Source organism: Mugil cephalus, chromosome 7 (genome assembly GCF_022458985.1).
Source record: "Mugil cephalus isolate CIBA_MC_2020 chromosome 7, CIBA_Mcephalus_1.1, whole genome shotgun sequence".
Taxonomy (NCBI): Eukaryota; Metazoa; Chordata; class Actinopteri; order Mugiliformes; family Mugilidae; genus Mugil; species Mugil cephalus.
This window is the reverse complement of record NC_061776.1, coordinates 8,042,131-8,068,924: the sequence shown is the minus strand read 5'-3', so window position 1 is coordinate 8,068,924 and position 26,794 is coordinate 8,042,131. Positions and strand designations below refer to the sequence as shown.

Genomic DNA, 26,794 nt, shown 5'->3' with positions numbered 1-26,794 from the left:
TGGGCAACTAAATCCCACACATGCAAATAAGCAGCAGAAAGAAAACAACAAGGAGAGACACAATCAGACCCAAGAAGAAAGTATTTCACTTTTACTTTAACTGAAAGCTGTGAATCTGATATTTTACTGTAGAAATGCTACATGATACGTTATAATTCCAGTTCTTCCTCAGAAATCCTGTTGTAGTAAATAACACAGTGTCATTATTATATATACACAGCTTGTTAAATGACATGTTGTGGTGTTTCTTTTCGTAAAAGCCTTCTTTGTCTTTCTCAGCAGTGGACCCACTTTGTGAAACTCTTTATGGTGCAGCCATGCCCTCTGCGGTGTGCTCGTGTCGTCTGCAGTCTCTTCCCGTGATTGTGGTACAGCGCTGCGCGACACTTTTGCACTTGTCTTTGGCGACATCTCCTCAAGTGTCTGCCTGATAAGCCTTAAACATGCTCCACGCCGACACCGAGCCTTCGTGGAACCCACAGTGTTTGTGTGGCACTGAGAAGGAAACAGAGGTCAGGTCGGTCTCCTTTGTCCCGTATTAACGCACATATGCTAGTTCTTCCTATTACAAATCACGTAGGGCTCAGGCTGCACAGAGACAAACAGTAAAGGGAAATAGATCAACTGTACAGATACAATGAACTGATTTCCCTAGTCAGTCAGCAGAGGCGGAGAAATGACAGGCCGCATACAGAGAGAAAGCGCAAGAGAAGGAGAGACACTCAGGAAGTTAACAGGGGAAGTTTAGTGGTTTCTTGCGTCATCATTTTATGCTGCTACTTGTGTGCCGATGCAGAGTGAAGGTAGGAACACTGCTTTTTTATCCAACTTGTTCGTTACTTAACTCTTTCCGAAAAAGCGGACGGATCGAGGGGGTCGGGGGTTGGTGGATAAAAGGGCTGAGCGGCGGCAGGTGTCAGGGAAGATGCAGAGGGCTGTGGAGGGCGGTTTGAACGTCTGCCTGAGTCTGTGTGTTCGAGCTTTAACGGTGCTCGACTTCCGCTGCAGTGACAACGGGGCCCCGATGGCCGTGACATGTGGGCAGGGAGAATCAGACGTGGCCTGTAAAGAAGTCGGCCATCGGGGGCCCGGAGCTGAGGGTTGGACGGCAAGGGAGGGTCCGCCGGCCCGGACAAACGTTATAGCGTGGCTGGAGGGAAACATTCAGAGGCTCACTTCACCGAATAGGAGAAGTACCGAGTCAAGGGTGTGGCCTTTCATTCGAAAAAAAGAAATTGAGTGCATCGGTGGGGTGGGTGGAGGGGTGGGGGGGAAGTGGAGAGCCGCTGAGGATTGAGTGCAATTTGTTTGATTTTAGGGGGAGATTGTTGTCTGCAACTTGAAGCTGCCGTTTGCACAAAGACACCTTTGTTGTTTCTGCTTTTTTTGCAGGGTGGACGGCAAACCAAAGTATGTCCTAACACTGCAGCGTTTACATATCAGCTCTAATGCAACGCAGCTCACAGAGGAAACAACCTGCGCCCAACAACATGCACTGAAGCAGAGGAAACGGCGTCGTCATCCTCATCCTCGGCGGCAGAAGCAGGGTCAAAATCTGTGAAATGTGCAGTGTCTCCACAAAGTCAGTGGCACATTAACCGAGTTGGTTAACACATCCAGCAGAGACAAGTCAGCGGAGAGCCGGACGGTCCCGAGCAGAGCAGCGCAGGTCTCGGTCTGAATGTGAGGTGGAAACAGGAAGACATGCGAAGGGTTCGAAGAAAAGGGGCGAACAAAGAGAAGGTGTTTGGATGTGATCTGCTGGAGCACCTGACCACGACCTCTCAGGAAAGTAAGTGAAATGAAATATGCCCCGGCGCGTTTTATTTCCTCCCACTTCCACGAAAAACACCACCTGGCCCTGCAGAGAAATGAATGGACGTCCGTGGGGGTCTCGAACCTCAGCGGAAAAGTTTTTCCAACGTAACCAAACAGTGTAAATGAACCCTGTGGATACGTGTCGGGATAAATTTAAGACGTCTGACTAAATGTGTATTTGTGATGTCTCATCCGTGCTTGGTTGAATAATCATTCATCAGTTTTTCTTTTTTTTTTTTTGAGCTGATTCAGATGTTCGTCATGTTTTAAAAAATTGCTTAATCTCTCAATATGTAGTAATGCTCCTCAGACAGATGTGAAACCAGGAAAAGACGCAAATCAAACGACACAGCTGTAACGTTACAGATGTTTGATAGAGTAACTCTCAGTCACTTTATAATGTGACCTTCATGAGATTAAACCGCTCAGAGGCCCATAGTTTATCAACAATCCAAAAATCCCAGGTTTTGCTCCCACCCCCCTTTGGTTGTGAGGGCTCAGTGAGGTGGCAGGACAAGGGTAGGAGACAGAAGGTTAGGTAAGGAGCACAGGGGAGGGAAGATGAGAATGGTGGAAGAAGAAAAGTGAGGTCCAATGGGGAAGGAAAGCGTGAAGAGGAAAGGATGACCAAGCTAACATGCTGATCACAATCAAGTAGAATATATGCATCATATTTAGTCATTGTTTGACTTCTTTGCATGCTAACTGTGCTAATTAGTGCAAAGTACAGCTGAGGTCAATGGATTACATTTGTTTTAGGTTAAGTTTCAGTATCACATCAACTTTTGATCTGATCATCAAAAATGGACGTCACCAGAGTCAGGCTGATCAAATACATCCTGAATATGTGTTTAGGTCCATCCTGTAGTTGTTTGAGATATTTAAATCATGGCGGCGCTAGTCTGTAGGATTCATCCTCATTCACAAATCAGGACAGTTGTTTCAAATCTTCAATTCTTTAAAGCATAGGTGGGGTCATCAGGGGGGGTCGCAAAATCTTTGGTTGACTATACATTTTTATACATATTTAGTTTTTTTTTTACTTTTCCCTCACACACATTGAACACACATTATCATGAATCCAACTTGTTTTAGTAAAGGGATAGGAGGCATTATCTGTTCATCTTAATATCTTAATGCAAAATGATAAAAATAATGTATATTTATAAATAGCACTAGGTCGAGTTTAATATAGAACAGTTTTGGGTTCTTGGCCTGAAAAAACGTTGAAGAGCCCTAGTTTAAAGTACTGATATTTTAAAGTACTTCACATTATAAGATATGATAATGTATGATTTTAATACAGTTCTCAATCCAACATTACGTCTCTATATTAAATCGTCAAAACAGATTAAACAGTTTGTTCCTTTTTATGTGGAAAACAACGAAAATCTGCACAAAATGATTCAGAGTGGAATAAAATTAATAAAAATAACTTTGTTTGGGATCAAATAATGACTCAAAATATGTAATTACCAAACAAATGATGATAAATTAAGCTTGTTACATATCATTATTACGACTAATTACGTTCAGATTCACATTAATGATGTGAGTCTCATCCCACAGTTCCTCCTGTGTTGCGATACTGCAGTGAGTTTGTGGAGCAAAATGGGATCGTGGATGGAATCTACAGGTTGTCCGGCGTCTCATCCAACATCCAGAAGCTGAGGTTTGAATCTATGAATATAAATAATTTTACTTTGGTTTGTGTCATATATATATATCATATGCAATATATATTTATATATACACACATATATATAATCTGAACTGGACGTGTTTTTTTTGTTTGTTTTTTTGCATGAAACCAGGGGGGAGTTTGAGAGCGAGGGCCCTCCGGATCTGAACAAGGATGTGTACCTGCAGGACATCCACTGCGTCAGCTCTCTGTGCAAGGCGTATTTCAGAGAGCTGCCCAACCCTCTGCTCACATACCAGCTGTATGACAAGTTTGCTGTGAGTGTCTCAGACGCGTTTCACACCGTTTCCTTCCTCTTGCATCTGCAAGATCACAGTTGTATAAAGCAGAAAGAAATGTATCCTAATTGCTCCAGATCTCACATTTCAACCCAGCACTTAGGACACATCACTTTTATGCAATCACAACATGAGTAGATAAAAAAATTATATAATGATATGGAGCAAGGAGAGCTACTGTAACCTGTGTATTCTTACAGGAGGCTGTGGCCATCCAGTTGGAGGAGGAGAGGCTGGTAAAGATCGCAGATGTGCTGAAAGAACTACCAGAACCACATCACAGGTACAATCTGCTGCTGTTCTTTCATAAAATACTGTGTGTTATGTCTCAGATGTTGCACAGTCCAATGTTGTGGGCAGTCATTGGACCTACACAATATAAGGATTGATGTAAATTTGACGCAAACCCAGAGTCCCCCAAAACATTTATCGCACAGAAACAACGTTCATGACTTTGGTTCCTAGCGTCCCGATAGCACGATCGGGAGCTTTCACCACTGGGTGAGCGCTGATAACATTTTCTTTTCAAGAAGTGGTGACAGATAGAAACAAGAACTCTGTTTATGAACCAGCAATACTTTTATGTTCTGTATGTTTCACTCCAAGACATCTGGGTGGGAAATAAACAAAAGGGTTACCAAGACAACCCTTAGTTTTTGTGTAAACAACAACTCTGGCAGTTTAAAGTCTGACGACGTGTTCTTGCTGCAGGACTCTGGAGTACCTGATGCGTCATCTTGTCAGAATGGCCTCATACTCCTCAGAGACCAACATGCACGCCAGGAACCTGGCCATCGTCTGGGCCCCCAATCTGCTCAGGTGAGCTGACATCAGAGGGACAATTCTTTACGAAATGTTCAGAGATGCCAACAACCATTCATCCCTTCCTTTGTTTCCATGTCTTCCTTCCTTCCGTTTATTCATCCATTCTTCCTTATTCTTTTTTTTTCTAACATGCATCAAGCTCTGTCCCTCTTCTTTCCAACGTTCAATCAATAAACCAAACCACTGATCTCTGTGTGCGTTAAGGTCGAAAGACATCGAGGCGTCTGGATTCAACGGCACAGCGGCCTTCATGGAGGTCAGGGTCCAGTCCATCGTGGTGGAGTTCATCCTCACACACGTCCCTCAGCTGTTTCCTGATGCAGGTCAGAACACACTGAGTCTTAACTCGTAAACAGCCTTGTAAAGAAGTGAGGACCGGATTAAATGTCCTCACTTTGTACAAATGTCCTCACTCTGATGGTGAAAAGTGAGGACATTTTGGCCAATTATCACTTCTTTACAAAAAAAGTCCTCACTTTGACAAATGTCCTCACTCTGATGGTGAAAACTGAGGATATTCTGGCAGATTATCACTTCTTTACAAAAATGTCCTCACTTTGATGGTGAAAAGTGGGGTAATTTTGGCAGATTATCACTTCTTTACAAAAAATGTCCTCACTTTGACAAATGTAATCACCTTGATGGTGAAAAGGGAGGACATTTGTCAAAGTGAGAACATTTTGGCAGATTATCTCTTCTTTACAGAAATGTCCTCACTGTGACAAATGTCCTCACTTTGACAAATGTCCTCACCTTGATGGTGAAATCCGAGGACATTTTGGCCAATTATCACTTATTTACAAACGTCCTCACTCTGATGTCCTCAAACTGGTCCTCAGAAACATGTCTGTCCACGCACACATCTGCCTGCTTCACGTCTTTGCTCTGCTCTAATCAGGTGTCCCAAACGAGAGAAGGAAGTCGCTCCCCTCCCCGACAGCCATGTGCGCCCCGGACGAAGGGTTTTTCAAGTCCCCTCAGGCTATCGCCAACTTCGGGAACATCAGCCCAGGGGACGGTCCTCTTCCCATAAGACCCTACCACGCTATCATTGAGGGCATAGACAAGTGAGTGGACCATCTGTTTGACGTGATGTCTATGTTTTAGTTTGGAGTTTTTCATATAATCCCTGTGAATCTCACTTCAGGAGGAAAGGGTCTCTGAAAGGCAGGAAGTGGATGTCCATCTTTAACATCGGAGGACGGTTCCAGGAGACAAAGAGAAGGCACAAACACTCAACTAAAGGTACAGTCCCACTTCTCCTTTTCCATAAAATTATATTTGCTTTTTTGAACATCCTCATCACTATTCTGCCTTTATTAAACCCGTCCTATTTTATGAAAATGACACATTTACCGTGTCACTGATGCAGGAAGAAACATTATTCACTTTCTTTGTTTGAGTAGGGAAGAGCCCGACCACTAGGAAAATAAAACAATCAAAATGAAACGCTTCAGTTGAAGTCAAATTGTTGCCTCCGGCTTTATGCAGTTTTAAAAATGTTCATTTTCTTCACATTTTATTTCTTTATTCCAGAGAAGGAAAAGGTTTCTTTGAGACCAGCGAGAAGCATGGACTCCCTCAGCCAGCCATATCCAAATGAAGGTATCTTCTTCTCCAACATTTCTCAATGGATTGCATGAATTAATTAAAGATTATAAAGGCTGCAGACTTTTCAGAGGCTTAAATGAAATCTAATTCATCGTATTTAATGAATGAATGTCCAGTGTTTGGAGATATCTGCCTTTGACGCTTGTTAGGGTTAGGGTTTAGAATCATGTCTTTTCAAAAAAATTTCTCACTGTCTTTGTCCCTGTCCCAGTTGGCAGGCGTCACGGCCAGCGTCCCCCATCCACCAACATGTCTGCCGTCGTCACCTCCTCCCCTCAGCCCAGCTCGGACGCTGCACCGCCGTCCGGAGGATTGGGCAGCAGCGAATACGCCGTGACCTACCGCAGGGGCACAGGCTTAGTGAGCGGGGGAGCAGGGACCCAGGGCACCTACACGGCTCTCGACCCAGATAATTTAGGGGTAGCGGGTAATGAAACTGTCCAGTCCAGATCCCCGGGACTCACGACCAAAGTGGGCCGAAGGGCGGCCATGCACATCACGGGGCCCACCTTGGTTACTGTGCCACTACATATCACCTCCAACCTGGCGTTCGGGGTGCTGCAAGGGGGCGGAGCTGACAGGGTCATCCACCGGGGCAGGGATAAGGATGGAGGGGACAAGGTGGAGAGCAAAGAGGGAGGAGAGAAGCCCGCGAGGAGGGAAACCAGAGGAATGGAATGGAAGGTGGAAGAAGACAAAAAGCCCGACGAGGAAGAGGAGAAAGGTCACAGGGAGAAGAGCAGGGAAGGGGTCGCGATGGTGGAGGTGAACACGGAGGCAGCGGGAGGTGTTGGTGAGGAAGAAGGGGGAGGAGCTGGAGAGGAGGGAGATGATGAGGAGAGAGGAGGTTGTGGGAGGAAGCAGGAGGAGGTGACGGGAGGTGAGAACGTGTCCACGGAGCAACGAGAAAAAAGCGCCAACGCGGAGAAAGAAAGCGAAGAACACGGCGCAGACGACAACCGAGACGTTGACAGGGGATACATGCGTAAGTGTATTTACTTCACTTTACCCACCAGGCCTGTAGCTTATTATTCATGATTACTTTGCCCACTTTTCATCCAAAGCCAAATCACTCTTTGGACCATAATATAACCAGCTAAAAATATAAGAGTTTTGGCTTCAGCTAACAACAGCACATGGTTGAATCTGGTGGAATACAGTAAACATGTCAAACATCACTACTTTACTCCTAGATAAAATGCTAACATTACAGAACGATACTGTAATGGCATTGAGATTATAGAAAATAATGGTTTTTAATGGAAGTCAATGGGGCAATTTTTTTGCAGGAAGTAGTGAAGTTACCCTGAAGGAGGATAAAAAAATGATCACATCAATTTTCTTGGTAATGTTATATATCCAAGACTCTAGTCATCACTGAAGGCCAATCTCCTTAATATATATTACATGGAAAATAACAAATTAATAAATATTTTTTGTGTTAGTTAAAATCCAGAATATCATTCAATGTTTGGTTTTGAACACGTTTTTTTTAAGAGATATGTGAAAAAACAGGAAAAAAATATATTTCTGATGTTTTAATAGCAAAATTTATTTTTTTGTACATTTTTATGGTTAATGGCTTAATGGCTTAACCATGAATATTTGGTGCAATAGTTGTCTATTGCACCAAATATTCAAGCTTACGTGAGTTTTCGTCTGGTTATGCCACATCAGACTTTCCCTTTGTCAAACACTGCTGGATTCAAATAACAATTACTAAATATCTGGATATTGCAACAGCGCAACCTTTCCGTCAAGCTCTTATTTTACAGTCCTCACACAGTTGCATTTGTTTGAACACAAGCATCACTATTTGTGCAGTTACTGCCTCACATTTCATTATTTTCATCTCCAGGTCTAGTTGTAGGAGAGGCGTTTTTTTTTTTTTCAAGACTTAGTAGAAGAAGAGAGCTAACAGCAACTCATCATCTCAGCAATAAAAAAACAAAACAAAATTGCTATCACCGGATACTAATGCAAATATTCTAAAATATTCCCAGTTGTCACTCATTTTAAAGCCATTCTGTGTATTTTTCTCTTTCTTTCCGCTCATTTTCTGCGGCGTTCCTGCATCCGGGGCTCATTCTGTTGCATGTTAAGTGCTTTGCAAACAAATGTAACATCTGTAAACTCACAGCTTTTGTAATTCGTTCACAGATATGAAAGGGTTGGAGCCTGACGACCCTCAGCCTGCGGAGACTGAGCACACGGACGCCCTCACTTCAGCAGAGGCGGTGGTGGAGGACGAGGAGGACCAGGAGCTGTCTGGCTACGTTCAAGACAACTTTGAATTCCTGGACCAGATGGACTGCAGTGCCATGGACCACATGGACTGCAGTGTGTCCTATCAGGTGCGTGTTTGAGATGAGGTTTGAAGGTTTGCAAAAAAAGAGAGCAGCCAAACACTTTAGGGATTTCTTCTGAAACTCCTTTTCCCTTCTCGTGTCTTCACCTGCCAGATGGACGAGTTCTCCGTTGAGCCTCCCTGTCACTCGTACGAGGAGTACGAACTCATGGAGCAGCCTCAGTCTTCCCAACTTCCCATGGACTTCCAGACGCAATCCCTGCCTTGTTCTGAGACACGCACCAAGAGTCAGAGCGAGTTGAAGCCGCACAGACGGCTCAGCGACGACTCGCAGAACCGACACACTAAATCCCTCAGCTTGCCTTACATGACCTCACCTGTCCGCGGGCCGGAGGACCTGTCCTCCGAAGAGGAGGACACGGGGGACGAGTGTGGCGAGCACGATTACAGCAGCGACGAGGACGAGAGCATGTTTATTCAAAGCCTTCCGGCGGATTTCTTTCTGAGCGGGTTGGAAATGAACACTGACACGCGAGACAGTTCCACTCCCAAAAGAGCTGCTGCCACGATTAGCTCCGGCGAAAGAGGAGGCCGAGCTCAGAGCCTCGAAATGACCGCGTGTGAAGAGACAGGCGATGGAGATCGAGTGGAGGCCGAGGACAAAGAAGACAGACTAGAAGAAAATGAGAAAACAGGGAATGAAGAGGAACTTCAGCAGCTGGAAAATGAAATGGAAAGGTGAAAACTGTGATTTTAGCTCATTTCCTCAGGTATCAAGCAAGTGAATTCATGTCAAAAGCTGGAAAACACCTTTAAAGGCGCTTTAACCTTAGTTTTTAGGATCTTTCGGTTCTTTCTTTTAGTTTTACAGCCGTTACTTTTTAGTTCAGCTTTCTCACCCACTCTCATGTGTGAACAGACGGATGATTTTAGTAAAATAGTTCGCAGCAAAAGAAAAGAAGCGAATCAGATAGTTCTCACCTGCGTTGATTCGAGGCTAAACCACATCTATGAGATTAGAGAATACAATTACATCAGGTGGTCAGAGACATTCTCCCAGAGATAATCTCTGGTTGGTTTAGTCCAGGTTTAATGGAAGATTATTGCAACATTTAAAATAAAATGCTAATCCTGCCTCTTAGAAACTACTTTTCAACACATCTGCACTGGTTCTGCTGAGCTCAGCTCGTCTTTGGTGTGAGCACATAAACTGTTTCATGCTATAAGCGAAATTAAATGGCCAGGCTTTATCAGTTTGTTCAGTTGTCATGTTAACCCTGTAATCATCCTGCGGTCACAGTGGTCTCCGCCGGAGCTTATTCTCGCTTTAAAGCTCATTTTAGGCGTCCTCTAGTGGAAATGTTGAAACTTTCAGCTTAAAACTTGACACTAGAACAAAAAAAGAAAATGCATTTTCTGTATTATCTTCCCCCGGTTGATTATCTACATTAACACAATTATCAAGTTTCCCCAGAAAGTAACTGAGGTATTATCTGGTTACATTTCCAGAACAGGAAACTGAGCTTTTTGTTTATCTCTTTTTTTTCCCTTTGACTCCATAAACCAGTAGAAAAATGGTTAATTTTGCCTGGAAATGACTTTTTTTCGACAATGTTTTCATGTAAAAAAGTTGAACAATTCAGATTATGACTAAAATATATACACACAAAGACCTCTGTAAAACTGCTTACTGTCATTAAAATATCTATTTGAAGTTGTTTAAAACATGAGGTGTTATTTAATAAGCATGAATCTGCAAAGGCTTGATCAGACCAACTAAAAGAAGAGTGAAAGCAGACATGTTACTGGTTCAAATATCAAAAATTAATTAAATTAAACTAGAAAGACAAGAGAGACTTGTTTATTTCTTGCACTTATGAAAGAAAAGACTCATGTTTTATGTTACGTTTGTCTTCATGTCGTCTAAACACTTTCAAATTTGCCTTTGGTCCGCAGCAAAGCAACAGAAGAACCCATGAACGATGCTCAAAGTGAAAACGCTCTCGCTTCAGACGTATCCGCTCTCTGCTGTGAGGAGCTTCCACCGCCGGGCATCGAAGGCAACGAAGAACCAAACACTGCGCAGGAGATAGAGCTCAATGAGGAGGAGGAGGAGGAACTGGACGGAATCCTTCAGAGCGACTGTCCACCTCCTCATGAGGACATCCCCTGCGCCACGAAGGAAGAAGCTTCTCCGTTAGAGGACTGCTCTGCAGCGTCGACAGAGCATCCTGGAAGCTGTGCCGATGAGGGGACAATAGAGACGGACGGCGTGGAGGAAGAGGACAGCAAAGCACCCCAGGAGCAAGAGGACTTAAACGAAATTGAAGAAGAGGAGGACAGAGACATTTGGGATGAATTTGAAGAGATCATATGCGAAATGATAGAGGATGAGGAGCAGTCCGAGAGGGAAGGCGCTGCAGGGCGGGCAGGCGAGATGAAACACGGAGAAAAGGATGGAGAGATTTCCGCGGAGAAGAAAGTTGATACTGAGACTGAAGCTAGACTAGAGGGAGAGGAGGAAGAGGAGTTCAGACACCCGGAGATGAAACATGAGTTTGAGGAAGATGAGGTGTGCTCACCAAAGAGAGGTGACTTAGAAAAAGCCACTCAACAGAAAAACGCTTTCGGTGACGAAGCCCAACACCGTGACAGAGGAGAAGTGAAACAGCCAGAAAAAGAGAACAACAGAAAGGAGAGCGCTGGGGAGCCGTACAGGACGCCAGGGAGCGCAGATAAACAACCGCAGAAAGAGAGCAGGGAGCGTGAGAAAGGTGATACCGGCCCAGGAAGCGTCGAAAGGAAGCTGGTGGTCTCCAAGCATCCGAAGGTTTACCAAGTGAAAGCGGTGCCGGTCGTGCCGCCGAAGCCGCAGCACTGCAAAATGACCGCGCTGACCCTCCGCCAGCAGCAGCAGGAGCGAGACAGGAGAGACGCCGCCGACATGGGGAGAGACAACGCCACGAGGGCCCCGGCGGAGCAGGACAGAGCGGGCGTGGGTGAGCAGGCGAGGGACGGAGACGACGAGGACCACGCGAGGAAGGACAAGCCGACGTTCAGGGGGGGGGAGCTGGACGGGGAGAGGAGGAACAGTCCCCTCAGCATGTGCTTCGATGAGGCGGTTGCCATAGCGACCCTGAGGCGAGAAAAAGAGAGGATACGAGACGGAGAGGGTGAGGCAGATGGACTGGGGAAGTGAAGTCCAGGGACGGAGGCCCGTCTGTACAGTTCATTGATTTTAAGTCATTTTTCTGTACAAACTATTTTTCTACGTGTAGCATAAAAGGCTATATTTTCTTAAATTGATTGAAGGGTTCTATTTTGAAACAGATTGCAATAGCAGTATTCCCAGTGTTTGTGTCTGTGCACAGACTTCATGCGCTGTTAGGAAACTCATAGTTTTGTATTTTTAGGTATTTTTGGGGAGGAATGATCTTTTTTCCCTCTTTATTAGACAGAGAACTGAAGAGAAGTGACAGGAAAGGGAAAGGAAAGAGGATCGACATGCAACATGGGTGGACTTATTCTGGGGGATTTTGAGTTGCATGATCTATATCTTAAATCGTCAGCATGATGAGATACCTGGGAAGTTAATGAATAATAATAACAAAAAACAAAAAAACTGCAATTATGCTGCCTGATGGTAATTAAAAAAAAACTGAAACTGATAGTGAACAGTGAGGTGGAAGTGCTGCTCCGACATCTGGATGAACTGCCTTTTAAAATATGCATATTTAAAATTTCACAGCTTCCATCCTTGTGGTCTGCAAAATAAAATAAGTCATTTAGGTCATTTAGGTAAAGTAGCAAGATTAGCGTTAGAGCTCCACCTCGCTCACTGTTCGCACTAGCCACGTTATTATAGAATAATTTCTAACTATACAAGTATGTATCTTTTTAAGTGTAAGAGGAATAAATATGTGAATAAAAAATATGTTATCAAGATGGTGTCTATTATTATTATTATTGTTATTATTATGAAGATGATGATCATGATGATTATTATTATTTGCTGTTTTCCACTTATCGTAAGTCTTTATGTTCAATTATTTAATCATTAACCTAATAGTATAATTGCCTAAGTGATTTTTTACTTAGCTGTTACAATGTCGATAAAAAAAATACCAAAGTCCTTGCTAAAATGTTATATTTTTTTTCTCGTTTTCTCAAAACGTTCATATATAATTTGGGCAATTATACTATTAGGCAAACGAAAAGATAATGCACTCATTCATTATTAAACTGAAAGAAACAAAAATAAAAGCGAATATTCACGGATTCTGTTAATTGTTCCGTCTTTATAGATAAAGTTAAATAAAATGTAATGCGCAATTATTATGAGATTTACGGCTGTTGTCTTTGCGTCACATCCGCTTATTGTTTGTTCCCGGAAGTAAACCAAAACACAACACCTGGGAAGCCACTTCTCCTCCATGCGGGAGCACCGGCTGTCTGATCAAGGTGGAATATTGCCTTTTAGTTTTATTTTAGTTAATTTCCCTCGGAAGGATGTCTTTCCCTTCCTCTTTTGGGACGCAGGTCGCGGCCATCTTGGACGTGTTAGCGAAAGCTGCCGTGGCAGAAATTACGAAGCTGGTGGAGGATGGAAGTGTTGTTCTGCGCCTGGAGATGTGTCGGAAGCAGAGTGAGATTCAGGAGCTCAGGAGGGGCTTACAGCTGATGGAGGCTGAACTGTGCAGAGCTCGGGAAGCTGCAACCACCCGAAGCACCGAGGAGCAAACAAGTGAGCTAGCGAACTTCATTTAAAAAATCTTGAAATTGAGAGTGTAACTCTTTATATGCAATGTTTCGTGCTTCAAATAACATTACTAACACCCAAACCAAGTATTTACTGTCTGCTGTCAAGTTCGGCTTAGTTCTGAACTGTTCCTTTTTACTTGCAAACCTATTGGAGTGCCTTTTCTCATTTTATTAATCAGATATTTAATAATTTACAGGCACACTGAAGTTAAAGTAATAAAAAAAAATACTTCTACTTTCCTTCCTTCATAGACCAGCTAGTCCACTCTGTTCTAAATCATAATAATCAATAGTTTTATTATTAAAGAGCACAGGTTGTGATCATTTCTAAGTCTATATTTTTACTCTGGGGCTCAACTATAATAGTATTACATGCTTGACAGTTAATAAAAATCCTTCTTTCTATCACATTGTCTGTGTGTCAGTTCAGCCTTTGTTAGAAGATGATCAGTATTAGCTCCTGTCTCTTTAAGCCCCTTTTTTTCCTGATTGCTGGCTCAGAGGAAGCCTTTATTGTGGCTTCTCTTCCTTCCACTTACTTTGATGATGTGTTCAAAGCAAACTGTTGCATAAACCAACTAAGTAATATAATATAATAAGTAGTTCTTGATTTGAAACGACAACTTTTCAGATCCACCTCTGCACATTCAGTCCTACATCTAATCCAGAATACTAAGGTTACAGCAGTTTGACTCTGCGTCATGAATATTATGACGATCACCTGCTTATTTTGTGACATAATCGTGGTTGACGTACATTAAAAGCCCATGGAAGTACTTGAGCTAATCTATTGATTAATGAAAAAAGTTTAAAAGTAGGGACAACGAAACCAAAATGAAACAGCCTTACACCTGGCTGTTGCATAAGACATATAAAAGCAGGTAATGCACCAAAGGAAACTGGGACCAGAGAACGTCTGGGAAGTAGTTCGCAGTTATCTATCAACTTTTTGATTAATTGAACTCTTCAAGTCCTTAAACTTACAGTTGATCTACAAAACCAACAGATTTTAAATAAAACTCTAATGAAAGGAGACACTTTATTGTTTTAAACTGATGTAAATATAATCTGAAGTTGTTAATTTGTGGTTTTAAAAAAGTAAACACCACTGACTTTGAACTCTCCTTGCTAACAACTGTGGCTTCTCGCTTTGTCTTTTTTTTGTTGATTATGCCGGCTGGGATTCAATTTCATGCGCTCGTTCTGTTGTCTTTCACTTTCTTCAGCTGCGGACAAAAGCGACGACCAGAAAACGAGCGTGGCGCATTTTCGACCAAAAACTGCTGATTCACCGCGGGAGCCTCAAACCGGAACGGACGAGAGCCTCAACGTCGTGCTGAGGGTGAAACAAGAGCCGTTGTACGAACTCGCCACGGGAGAAACGACGTACGACGCAGAAATGACTGGAAATGACTCCATCTGGCCTCCTCCCGCCTGTAGCACGTTGGAGAAAAGCTCTGTCGCACTGCAGCAGCATGCACAGATTTTAACCTCTCAATCCGAGCAGTACTCTTCTCACGGTAACTCGGACGAGTCTTACAAGTCAGTACCGAGAGCAGCAAGAGAAGCTGCAACCGACTGCTTAAGTGTGCCTATAAAAGTAGAGGTAGAGGTTCCTCCCGTGTGCATGGGAGATACAACTACAGACTCCATTGTTCATAATGAGCAGTTTAGACGTGTTTTATGTCCTGTGGTTAAACAGGATGAGTGTCTGCAGTCTGCTTCACAACAAGCTGGGCCATCACTGGTTATTTCTAATGTGCAGGGATCCCCAGCAGGCCTGTTTGCATCCAACGCTCAAGATCACACCCACCCCAGACACGGCGTAAGAGCGAAAAGGCCGACTATCGTGAGGAGAACAAATCAGAAAGTCTTCACGTGCTATGTGTGCAACAAAGGTTTCCCCCGCGCATCTCAACTGGAGGAGCACAGGGCCACGCACCAAGCCTCCAAACCCTTCCGCTGCCTCGAATGCGGGAAATCTTTCACCCAGAAGACCCGGCTGAAGACGCATCAGAGCGTGCACACGGGAGAGCGGCCGTTCGGTTGCACGATCTGCGGCAAGACGTTTTCGAGGCATGACAACTGCCTGAGGCACGAGCGGTTCCACTCTGGGCAGAAGCCGTACAGCTGCAGGCAGTGTGGGAAAAACTTCGCCGCGCTGGGTAACCTCAGAATGCACCAAGGGATTCACCTGCATGGGAAGTAGGTCTCAGGTATAGAAGCTCAGTGATCAGCGTTCAACATTTGCACAACCCTGTACAGTTTTATTATTTGTTGAATGCACCCAGAAAATGCATTGAATTTTATGAAGTGTAGATATTTTGAAAAAAAAAAATCTATCTATTCTTCTCATGTCTCAATGAAATCATAATTTTTATTATGTATTATTATTAGTATTGTTATTGTTAATATTCAGTGTTTTTCTAGCTTTTTCTGAAATATTGCAAAATAAACTAACTGTGACAAACATTACTTGACTCTTTGAGAGGTTTTTGTGCTTAAACAAGCTTTTCATCATTAATCGTGATAAGAACGTGCTCCAGGAAAGGTGAGACAGACAAACATAAACAGAGCATTCATGTTATATTCTATGCAGCCTTGGTCACAAACGGAGGCTTTAGTTCAAAGGTGTTTGGGGATTTTTTTTTCTTTCTATTATTGATTGGTTTTAACTGTGTGGGTATTCAAATGCAACAGTATGAGAAGTAACTGTGTGTTACTGTGGCATCATATCAAGGGCTCTATGAAAAAAAATTGGAACCACTGGTTAAAAAATCTCTGACACATGAGAAATGACAAGTTTATACACCGATCAGATAAAGTTTGCATTATATTTTTGATTTTTTTGTAGAATATTTAGTATTTATTCCAAATTTAATTTTATAGGTTGCTTGGAATATTCTTTGCAAGTTTAAAATAGTGCTTCCAAACGTTTTTGGTCATTCCCCAGTTTGAACAAGGGGGAATTTTCGAACCCCCAAAAAACAAAACAAGAATTACACATTTTAAATACAAATCAAAATGACACAAAGTGCAAAAGAAAAATAAAGTGCAGTTGTGCAATCACTTGCATCACAGTTTTAGTCATTTGCAATCTACAAAACAAAGCAAATCTATTTGTCAAGGCAGGTGAGCGAGTGAAAAGAAACAATGTGTGTTTGCGCGCTTTCACTGGTCATTACGGTATTTATGTCATCACTTCCGTAAAACAAGAACTTGTGTGTCTGTCTTTGTACCAATTAGCTGCTGCTAGCTGGAAGCGGCGCTGATGAAAAAAAAAAAAAAAAAAAAAAAAACTGAAACACTGAGCCGATCGAACAGCTGCTGCCTTCGTGCAGACAGCAGCTGCGTCAACTTACCGCTAAACTCTCCCTTTAAAGTTCAGCCTTCCTGCGCCTCCGTGCCGGTTGTGAGATAATGTTGAGCAGCGGAGCCCTGCGCGCTCAGATCGCCTCCGTTATTGAAGCTCTGTCCAAAGCTGCCGTGGCAGAAATCTCCAAACTTGTGGAGGATGGCATGGTGGTGCTGCGGCTGGAGATGTGTCAGCGGGAAAACGAGATCAAGAAGCTGAAGAGCGACGTCGAGGTGCTGCACGGGGAGCTGAGGGCGACGCAGCAGGCGGAGACCCTGCGGCGCAGAGATGGTGAGCTGGACCCGAGAGAGAGCACCGTGTCAGCCTGGCACTGGTCCTCCAGAGTCAGGTCTTGGAAGTGTTGGAGAAATGCCATGTGCCTGTGCATGCATGCATGGATGGAGGGATGGATAGACAGTTAAACAATAAACAGGCTGTAATGAAGGAAATGCGTAAAGTAAATAGGATAGGGTGACCTCGCGCACCATTTCCACCGTGTGTTTGTGTTTGTGTGTGGCGTGGGGAGGGAGGAGGGGGGTGGTTCAGGTCAGCGTGACCTCGTACATCAGAATAACAAGCCAGAATTCCCAGGCTTACAACCAAATCTGACCAAAACAGGAAACATCTGTCCTAGTGAATCTATGGCCAAGATCAGCGTTGAGTAAACCAGAATACACGCATCACACACACATCACTCAGCACAAAACATGTGCACACACATCAAGGCTATATATAAACTACACCTCAGATGTTTGTAGGTTTGTTGTTCCACGGTTTTGTCTCGCACACTTTGTTTCTGTGAATTAACTCCACACGGCTGGAGTGGCAAGTCTGGTCTTCCGTCTGGTTCCGTATTCAACTCCTTCGTGATCATCTAATAGTAAATAAGAAGCACACACGAAAGCTGCATGGATACAGGACCTCTCATGGATAAAAATGCACAATTTAGAGGAAAGAAATGCTTTTTGTGACAGGTTGCAAATTCCATTTCGAAACAACAATCTAAACAATTTACTCAGATTAATACAGTTTTCCTACATTTCTATGTGACTGTGGTTTTGATTCCAGCAGATGTCAGAATTTCTGCAATTAAAATATGAGAGCTGGCTGCAGCTTATCGTGAATGCTGCACGAATCCAGGACTCACAGGACTTCTCAGGAATGAAAATGCACAATTTAGCGCACAATCTGTGTTGCCAGGTTGTGGAAAAATAACAATTTTCTTGACTCATGGACTGACGAGGCTGTAAAATCCATTTTTAAACATGAAGTTAATATTTACAGCTGCAGAGTTATTGTGCTTCAAACATTTATTGACCTCTATAAACATAGTCACCAGCCGCTTTTACAAATATACTCAGATTAATACAGTTCTCTTACATTTTTAAGTGAAAATGTTTTTTTTTTGTTGCAGCAGTGCACGTGTGAGGACTAACAGCAGCTTATCTTAATGCACATTTGGCAAGAGGTGTCCTCCCTGATTCTGATGAAGACGAAGCCTTTGTTTTGCCACAAGTACAAGACGAACCTCAAAACCCAAAAGCACCGTGTCAGCCTGACACCGGTCCTCCAGAGATCGTCTAGTGTTGACGCACACATGAATGCTGCACGGACACAGGACTCGCAGGGCTTTGTCACGGATAAAAATGCACAATTTAGAGCACAATCTGTGTTGTGGAAAAAACACTTTTCTTGACTCAGGGACTGACAAGGCTGTAAAACCCATTAAGTTAATATTTACAATTGCAGAGTTATTGTGCTTCAAACATTTACTGACCTCTATAAATACGTTCACCAGCCGCTTTTACAAGTACACTCAGATTAATATAGGTTTCTTACGTTTCCATGTGAATATGGTTTTTATTCCAGCAGAGGTCAGAATTTCCACAATTCAAATATGTGCAGCTTATCTTAATGCACATTGGGCAAAATGTGTCCTCCATGATTTTTACGAGGAAGAAGTCTTCATTTTGCCTCAAGTACAACACAAAGCTCAGGTCAAATCACCAGGACACAGGGAGGACAGAATAGTTTGGCTCTTATTACTAAAGATGCTTTAGCATTTACAGGTGATCATTTAGAATAGTGGTTATGTGTGTTTTTTGTATGTTGTTTTTTTTTCTGAATGAATGATACAGACAAAACAGGTGGTCTTTAATGTACCTCAGGACAGATGTGTTCCAATGTGGCCCCGATGGGTTCAGGGATCTGATTTTGCAAATACAACCTCGGTGTGTTCACATCTGTACTTAACACTGGTCATCTGACATCAGATTCCCCAAGATGGAAGCTAGTGTGAGGTCTGAACGGGGCCTGTGCGGCCCTATCTGCCTGTCTACTGCTACTTTAGAGATTCATTTGGTGTGCCAGATTCCAGAAAAAGTTCAGCATAGCACTAAGTTTGTATTTCAAGCTTGCTCTGTAATTCATTACGGAGAACACCAACAAAGGGCTGCAGGACATGTGCACCGGAATTAGTTAGTACGTCTTACTTAAGTCGGCAGACTTTCTCCGTTTCTCAAATAGCCCTGTGGTTGTATCATGTCTTTGAGAAGTTAGCATCTAACCACAAGTGCAAAGAAGGAACCAGAAATTCTGAAAGGGCCACGGGGGGCTACTGTCTCTGTCAACATGGGAATTAGCACACTTAGCCTACATTTAGCGCAGTTAACCCACATTTAGCACACTTAACCCACATTTAGCACACTTAGCCCACCAACACACATTTAGCACATTTAGCACACTTAACCCACATTTTGCACAGTTAACCTATATTTAGCACATTCAGCATATGGCTAGCACAGTTAGCTTACGGTTAGCACAGTTAGCCTGTGTGTGAGAGAAAGTAATGTGCGCATACGCATTACTGGGCCCTACAGCTAGGCCAGTGCCTCGGGCGTTGCCCCATGGCCCTAATTATTTACATGTACTGCAGGTATCTACAAAGGTGACAGCACTAAATTGTGTTTAATCTTACAGTTTGGAGAAGTATACACAGAGTTAGGATATTTAGAGAATATGAACCATATGGGCATGGCTGACAGTGGGAGCAGTGGATCATACATAGTAAACATCAATATACAAGGAATGCTGGGTTATTGGTGTGTCAGTCACCTAACATGCTACATCAGATGTCTTCCAGCTGACCCATAAATTAATTATAATTCACAAATGCAGTGATGACATTAACATTTGTCATTTTGTTTTGTCCACAGAAAGTCAGAGTGCAGCTGGTGATGAGAGGAATTTGCTTGAAAATGTGCACACTCAAGACGTCAGCAACATCCCGGCTTTACCAGAAGTGCAGGTGAAATGTGAACCTGTGGAAGATGAAGCTGTGGAGGCCACACAACAACCTGGCAAAAAGGAAGAAGAGCCGAATGTGTATGAAAGTGGACAGTGGCAGTCGACTGCAAACAATGAAACTAGACACAACAACTCTGATTATTTAAGTTTAGGCCAGAATGCCTTGTCGTGCGTCCCTGAGTCGTCTTTGCACAGCGGACTGGCTGTGTCTTGCAGTAGCAGCGGTGGCTTTCAGCAGGGTCTGTTCAGCCGCGGGCTGCTGGGTTACCACCAGTATCGCAACTCGTACAACGCGGTACGGAGGAGGACGGTGAAGAGGCTGATGTTTAAGAAAGGCTTCATATGTCCGTACTGCGGCAAATGTTTCGAGCGCGCCGGGCACCTCGAGAGACATAAACGGATTCACACCGGCGAGAAACCGTATCGCTGCGAGATTTGTGAGAGGCGGTTCAATCAGAAGTGCAGCCTGAAGGAGCACCTGAAGATTCACAGGAGGCGTAAGTAAAATACTTTCTTCTCTAAGGTTGGTTTGGATCTTTGAGACAGATGGTAAAACAAAGTAAAGGTCTGTCCTGGTACATGGTATAAAATGACCCACACTCTGAGACAGTAATGGTAAAAGATCTTCAGTATTTAAAAGCATGAGACACAGAAACTATTTGGTACGTGCAGTCATATGAGAGTCTAGGACTTCTTCTTGGTGTCCTGCTCGGTGACACATCGTTTCTTGGTTTCCATCTGTGCCTGTGGAAGACACAAGATCACGTTGCATGTCTCAGACATTTCTTCTTTCCCATGAAGGGCCTGGACTGTTCCAATCAAGCATAACATTATGACCACTGACAGGAGAAGTAAACAACATTGACCATCTTTTGGACCTGGGAGTCATTCGTGTGGATGTTACTTAGACGTGTTGATGGCAGCAGGATGCAGCCTGACACAAGCACACACACACATCAATGCTTTAGGAACAACTAAAAAAAACTTGAAGACCAGCTTAAGGTGTTGACCTTGCTTCCAAATTCAGAAGATCCCAAACTGATCGAGTATCTGTGGGATGATCCACAGAAGGCCCCTCCCCTCAACCCATACGACCCAAAGTTTGTCTGGCTTCCATAATGGATTAAATGCACATGTAAATCCTTGTGTTGCTGCAAAAGAGTCTGCACTCTCATGCAGCACTGTCTGCTCTTTCTGTAGCTGTCTGGCTTCAGCTGGATGGGATCAGGGTAGGTTCACAGATTCATGAGGGATCACACTTGGACACTCGTGGCTCTCTGTCAACATACAAATTTAATATTTTACTGGAGGACTGAACCATAAAAGACTCTCCCAGAACATTAGAGTCAAATTATATTAATAGTCTGGATATATGACTGGATATATATGTGGGCGGGTAGTACATTAATCTCTTAATTTGAAGGTTCATCGGTCTCTGACACACTGGTAGCTAATTGCATTTCTTCTGTGTGTTATTCTCGTCCTCTCTCATGGTGCCTTGGTTCAATTCACAGTTGGAAGTCTGGCTGGGACATTCCTCGCTGTCACAGTAAGCAGAGAAAAGCTACGTGGTTTAGACAGGACTACAGTAAAAGGGGGAGGGTTGGTGCATTCGAGGTGACAGCTGAGTTCATCTAGCTGGCTTATAAGAAGTCCGACCTTTTCCCTGCTTCCCAGGAAAAGACTCTCAACTGAGTTTGTGTGAGATCCATTGGATATTAACCACTGAGGTCAAATCTCGGGGGAAGATCATGGGGTGAACTAACGTTTCATTCTGCTAATTTTAATTTAACAAAAGTTACAATGAACACACAATCAAATACACATTTATGGGATTTCTTTACCTATGTCCATGATTTCTTTATTTGTGGTGCCAAATCCTTGCCTCCTATTTCCATTATTGTCAAGCAGGAGTTGCTAATTTCCTCTGGGTGCGGTTGGCTGGGCTTTAGAGATGAAGACATCTTCGAAGGATTAATTTTCTGATGCCTGCATTTCTGCTTCAACAGAAATTCAGTCCCAACCGGTTGAGATCCAAGTGGACGAACAGAAACACGCTCCTGAGCTGAATCCACGCATCGATACCCAGCGCCCTGAGGAGGACGTCCAGATGAAGGTTGAAGACAGCCCCCCTAAGAACGAGGACATCCTGCTAGCACCTGTAGCGGTAAAATCTGTGCCTGCAGAGGAGAACATAACACAGCCGCTGTTTCACGGGGGAAACGAGCAGACGGGGGAAGGAGGCGACAACATCAGCGAGAACTTCACAGCGTTTGAGAGAGACACCCAACAGTGGATGCCCAGAGTACAAAACAACCCAGAGTTGAGCAGTACAGAATTTCTCAGCGGCTCAGGGCAGAACGTGACCTCCTTCCCTGGGATGTCTCAGATACTCCCATCACCAGCCGAGGCTTCTTGTAGCACCTTCTCCTTCCCAGATAAACCGTACGGAGAACTCAAGAACAGCTTGATGCCTCAGACACCCTACGGCTCGTCAGACACTCTCATGATATCAAGTGAAGCGGGTTTACACGGTATGGGCGAGGGCTCGATGAGTTACCCCCGACATATAAAACTCAAGAAGTGCTTCGTCTGCTCGTACTGTGGCAAGATGTTTCAACGAGCGGGACACCTCGAGAGACATTTACGAATTCACACCGGAGAGAAACCGTACGGCTGCCAGATCTGCGGGAGGTGCTTCAATCAGAAGAGTAGCCTCAAAGGACACATGAAGACCCACAGAGACGGTAAGAGACGAGAGCTGCAAGTAATGCTCATTTTTACTACGAATTAATCTAATATTAGCGATAAAGGAATTTAAACAAATCACAAGCTCAAAACTAAGGAATCAGCATGTGATTAATGTTCACATTTGTGTCGATGGAACCACTGAATGAACTTCATTATCGGAAAAGATTACAGTTGGCATCAAACGATGAGTGCACATATTTACATTTTTATTACCTTTGACCTGAGCAGGCACCGTCCATACATGTTTGAACCAAAGCTACCAATTATGCTGATGAAGAAGCAATGCTGGGGGGAGGGAAGGACGTAACATTTTCAGGAAGCTTTTTTTAAAGTGCAGGATGAGTCGTCGCCATTTTTCAAATACATTTCCAGGAAATGACAAACTTCTAAATACCTCAAGAATACCCACAGAATTCCTATTTTTGCCTGTGTTAAAGCAGATACTGGTGTACACTGTAGGCATATAACATGTACCAATCAGGCATAACATTATGACCACCCTCCTATTATTGTGTAGGTCTCCCTTGTGTCTCCAAAACTGTTTTGACTCATAAGAGAGTGGACATTGTCCTTCTGAGGGCGTCCTGTGGTGTCTGGTAACACAGTGTTGTTAGTGGGGGCCTTTGGGTCCTATGGGAGGAGCGTCTGTGGATCATCCCACAGATACTTTTCCAGGTCAACACTTTGTGCTGTTTGACATGCTTTGTTTTGTTTTTTTAGTTGTTTCTAAAGCATTTTTATGTGTGTGCCTGTGTCAGGCTGCATCCTGCTGGGGATGGCTGCTACTATCAAGGATTGTTATTGCTATGGGGTGGGGGTGCCCAGTCTGGTCTAAGTGGGTTGTGGATATCTAAGTAATGTCCACACAAGTGAATACCAAGTCCAAACATTTCCAATCAGAACACTGAATTGTCACAAGATGGTCAATGTCCTTCCTTCACCTGTCAGTGGTTTTAATCTTGTGGCTGATTGGTATATCTTGTATATAGTGCAAAATGTATCATATTAAAACTCCCAGTGGTTAAATTTGATCAAGTCAGGTTAAAATGATGAATCGCTGTTTGCACTACATGCTCATTAAACTTTTTTTTTTCTTTTTTTGTTAAGGTGAGAAGACGGATGTGCTCGAGACACATCAACTGATGTTTACAATTCCTGAGAACCATGTGTTGGAGAACACGGTTGAACCCAAGAACCAACTGGCGCCGTTAGAGGAACCATTACCAGGCCACATCTACAGCGAGACGGTTAACAAGGAAGCAGTAGTGGTAAGGCTGGAGCCTAACAGGGAGGATCTCCAGACTCTAAGTCAGGGTGGGAGTGCTAGTAGCACAGGAGCCGCCGAGCAAAGTCAGCTGTGGCCACCTGCAATCAATGCGAGTGGTGAAGCTCCTGAAGAATCTGTTTGTGTACTTTTACAAGATGTCAAGTTTCACCTGAGCCCTGCTGCTGGAGCACCTGGTGAACTGCAGGGATACCCAACACCAATCAAACATCCGCCTTTCCTAGACAAAGAGAAGGAAGACGTGTTGCACAACCATCAGTATTCAGTCAGAGGAATGCAACCAAGAAGCTTGGAGATAACTTTAGCACCTGAGCCACATGATCAACATATCAAACATGAGGTTTCTGGGAATGATTACAGCGCAGCGAGCGACGGGTCTCACGGGGGAGGCGTCTTTGAGTTTAATGTAACAGCCTCAAGCGACCACGAGGACATCTGCGGGGACGCCCCTGGGGAAAACAGTTTTATATGCTCGAGTTGTGGGCAGAGCTTTGAGAGTTTCAACATGTTCCAGAGGCACCAGTGTGAAAAAATCACAGAGCAGCAGTCCTTCAGCTGCGAGATATGCGGTGAGACTTTCAATCACATGAGCATCCTGAAACTGCACCTTAAACTGCACGTAGAGAAAAAAGACACCTAATACACGACAATGAAGTAACACAGTCAGAAACGAACAAGACAATTTGCTCCAGAGATCTGAACGGATGTGTGATGTGTTCATGACTTCCAAACGCCCAAGATTAAAGAATAAGGAGTATTAGTTACTGATTAAGTATTAGTTTCTTTTGAAGAACAAAATGACAGATATGTTTCTTTTACATTTCTTGGTACCTGCTACTTTAACCAAGTGGACGACACTTAGTACAGTGAACATATGAGTGAACATATTCTCTTTGTGTTGGTTGTGAAAATGCTGAGTGTTAAGTGACTCTTTTAAGCTGTCTAATTTAGACTTTATATTAAAGATCGATGTGGAACTGCTCCTCAAAAGTGAAGCCAAACCAAGTAGAGCTCCCCCTGGTGTCTGGAGGCTGCGGTATAGGTCATAAGCTCGACCTCCTCCATTGTCAGTGGATGGAACTTGGGCCAAATTAAAACACTACAATTCACATCAAATAATTTATTTTTCTTTTTAAGGATTATTTCAGTCATTTTAGGTAGTTCCTATAATGCTGATGCATGCTCAAGTGTGATTTTTTTTTTCCTGCCAAGTTTTGTTTTGGTTTATTTGACGCTATAGAAACTGGACTCATGATGACTACCAGTTGCCATGCCAACCACTTTATAAAGCGGCCCCGTGAGACCTTGAGTGCAAGAAGAAAAAAATAAGTAAATAAGCTCAGTGTATAATCCAACATTTCCTTGTAGCTAGTGGGGGTAGAGCAGGGCGTAGTATTAAATGAATGAAAACGGGAGTGAATCTGAAGAAATGTGGTCGGGTCATTGATGTTGTGGCTCCACTCTAGGACCACACTGATCAGACTCTGGCTCCAAACTCACGTATTCGGCGCCGTCCGTATTCATATACAGTCTACAGTCAATCCTCAGAGCTGTTTCTAAGTCTGATCATTTGTGTCATATTTAAATAGTGTGTTTTAAGAATGGTAATGACCAAACAACATGAGTGATACTATATCCAAGGTACTTGATGACAAAATGTTGTTTTGTTTCTTCGTTTTCAGTGCAAATTGTGATACAACTTTTTAGTTAGTGTACTGTATTTGATCAGTTACAGATTATACATTATTATTATTTTTGTCCAGCAAATCAATCTAAACTATTACCTCAATCACAGTGACACTGATTCGTTTCTCTCATTGCTGAATTTAAAACACAATTCATTCTTAATTTCTGTGCCGTTACCATTGAAATGGTTCAAATTCCTAGAAGTGAAAGGTTTAATTGGTCTGTCAAAAGTTTACTTTTTTTAGGCTAAGTTACATTTATAATAAAAATAACTCAATAGGAATATTTGGATCAATCTTTGGAAACGACTGCCAAACCTTTTATGTAGATCCACTTTACATCTAAATGGTTTGTCCATTTGAGACGGAAATCAGTGACATTGCTCTGACTTTATTTTTGTTGCAGAAGTTGCCTAAAACTAATGCTAAAATTATGTGTCAATACGATAACAGATGAACAACCGTGTCCTCACTTTAATTCAAACTGAACCACATGTAAATGAGTCTTGAAATGCACTTGGCTGACATCTCACTAGTCAACACAAGTGTTTCAGCTCTGTTATTTCAAACAAAAGCTGATTACCATTTCCTCCATGAAGCTATTATATATTGCAGAACTATTATATTAGGATGCGTTTGTTTTCACTGGCGTACCTAATTAACTGACAAGTGAGTTTATATTTTGATAATTGATCAGTTTGATGTTTCAAAAGGCACAAAACCCAACAAAACTCATGCTTTGTATTTTTTTGGGTTAAGTCAATATGTCAAATATATCACACCTCCCCACTCATTCACCCAAAACTGCAATGTTAATTTTGGAAATATGTAGGAGACACTATAAGTTTGTGCTGAAGAATATCTAATAATTGTACATTATTCATAACTAAAGAAACATGAAATACCTCAGTGATACACACACACACTTAAGATTCTCATTGCTTATGCTGCTAGCTTTGACTGATATTTATTTTGTGGGATGTATTTTTATAAAAATATAACCTGTGTTTGTGATAAGAACAGTTGGATACAACACATTGTAGAGGTCGTGTCAAGCGTTTTACATGGACAACTGTATAATGAAGAGGTATTCCTCTGGTTGAGCAATT

The 26,794-nt window shown here is 43.0% G+C and overlaps 3 protein-coding genes across 5 annotated transcripts; all 3 read left to right on the top strand.

Annotated features, from left to right (window-relative positions):
- Positions 1 to 488: 488 nt before the first annotated feature.
- On the top strand, positions 489 to 12,485 carry si:dkeyp-68b7.12 (rho GTPase-activating protein 30). 3 transcript variants are annotated; one of them, XM_047590587.1, is made up of 14 exons: positions 489 to 512; positions 1,393 to 1,792; positions 3,388 to 3,490; positions 3,633 to 3,777; positions 3,999 to 4,081; positions 4,510 to 4,617; positions 4,828 to 4,946; positions 5,522 to 5,690; positions 5,771 to 5,868; positions 6,160 to 6,228; positions 6,446 to 7,219; positions 8,395 to 8,588; positions 8,697 to 9,280; positions 10,499 to 12,485. In XM_047590587.1, the coding sequence occupies exons 2-14, from the start codon at positions 1,705 to 1,707 to the stop codon at positions 11,739 to 11,741; spliced, it is 3,777 nt and encodes a 1,258-aa protein (XP_047446543.1). In that variant the 5' UTR covers positions 489 to 512; positions 1,393 to 1,704; the 3' UTR covers positions 11,742 to 12,485. The 3 variants fall into 3 exon arrangements, with proteins under 3 accessions (XP_047446543.1, XP_047446541.1, XP_047446542.1); XM_047590585.1 differs by lacking the exon at positions 489 to 512 and adding an exon at positions 597 to 803; XM_047590586.1 differs by lacking the exon at positions 489 to 512 and adding an exon at positions 860 to 1,207.
- Positions 12,486 to 12,919: 434 nt separating this feature from the next.
- LOC125011396 (zinc finger and SCAN domain-containing protein 12-like) lies at positions 12,920 to 15,772 on the top strand. Its single transcript, XM_047590598.1, has 2 exons — positions 12,920 to 13,286; positions 14,530 to 15,772. Exons 1-2 carry the CDS (start codon positions 13,052 to 13,054, stop codon positions 15,510 to 15,512), a joined length of 1,218 nt encoding a protein of 405 aa, XP_047446554.1. The 5' UTR covers positions 12,920 to 13,051; the 3' UTR covers positions 15,513 to 15,772.
- Positions 15,773 to 16,479: 707 nt separating this feature from the next.
- LOC125011392 (zinc finger protein 236-like) lies at positions 16,480 to 25,197 on the top strand. Its single transcript, XM_047590590.1, has 4 exons — positions 16,480 to 16,949; positions 19,874 to 20,461; positions 21,974 to 22,711; positions 23,823 to 25,197. Exons 1-4 carry the CDS (start codon positions 16,724 to 16,726, stop codon positions 24,638 to 24,640), a joined length of 2,370 nt encoding a protein of 789 aa, XP_047446546.1. The 5' UTR covers positions 16,480 to 16,723; the 3' UTR covers positions 24,641 to 25,197.
- Positions 25,198 to 26,794: the final 1,597 nt, after the last annotated feature.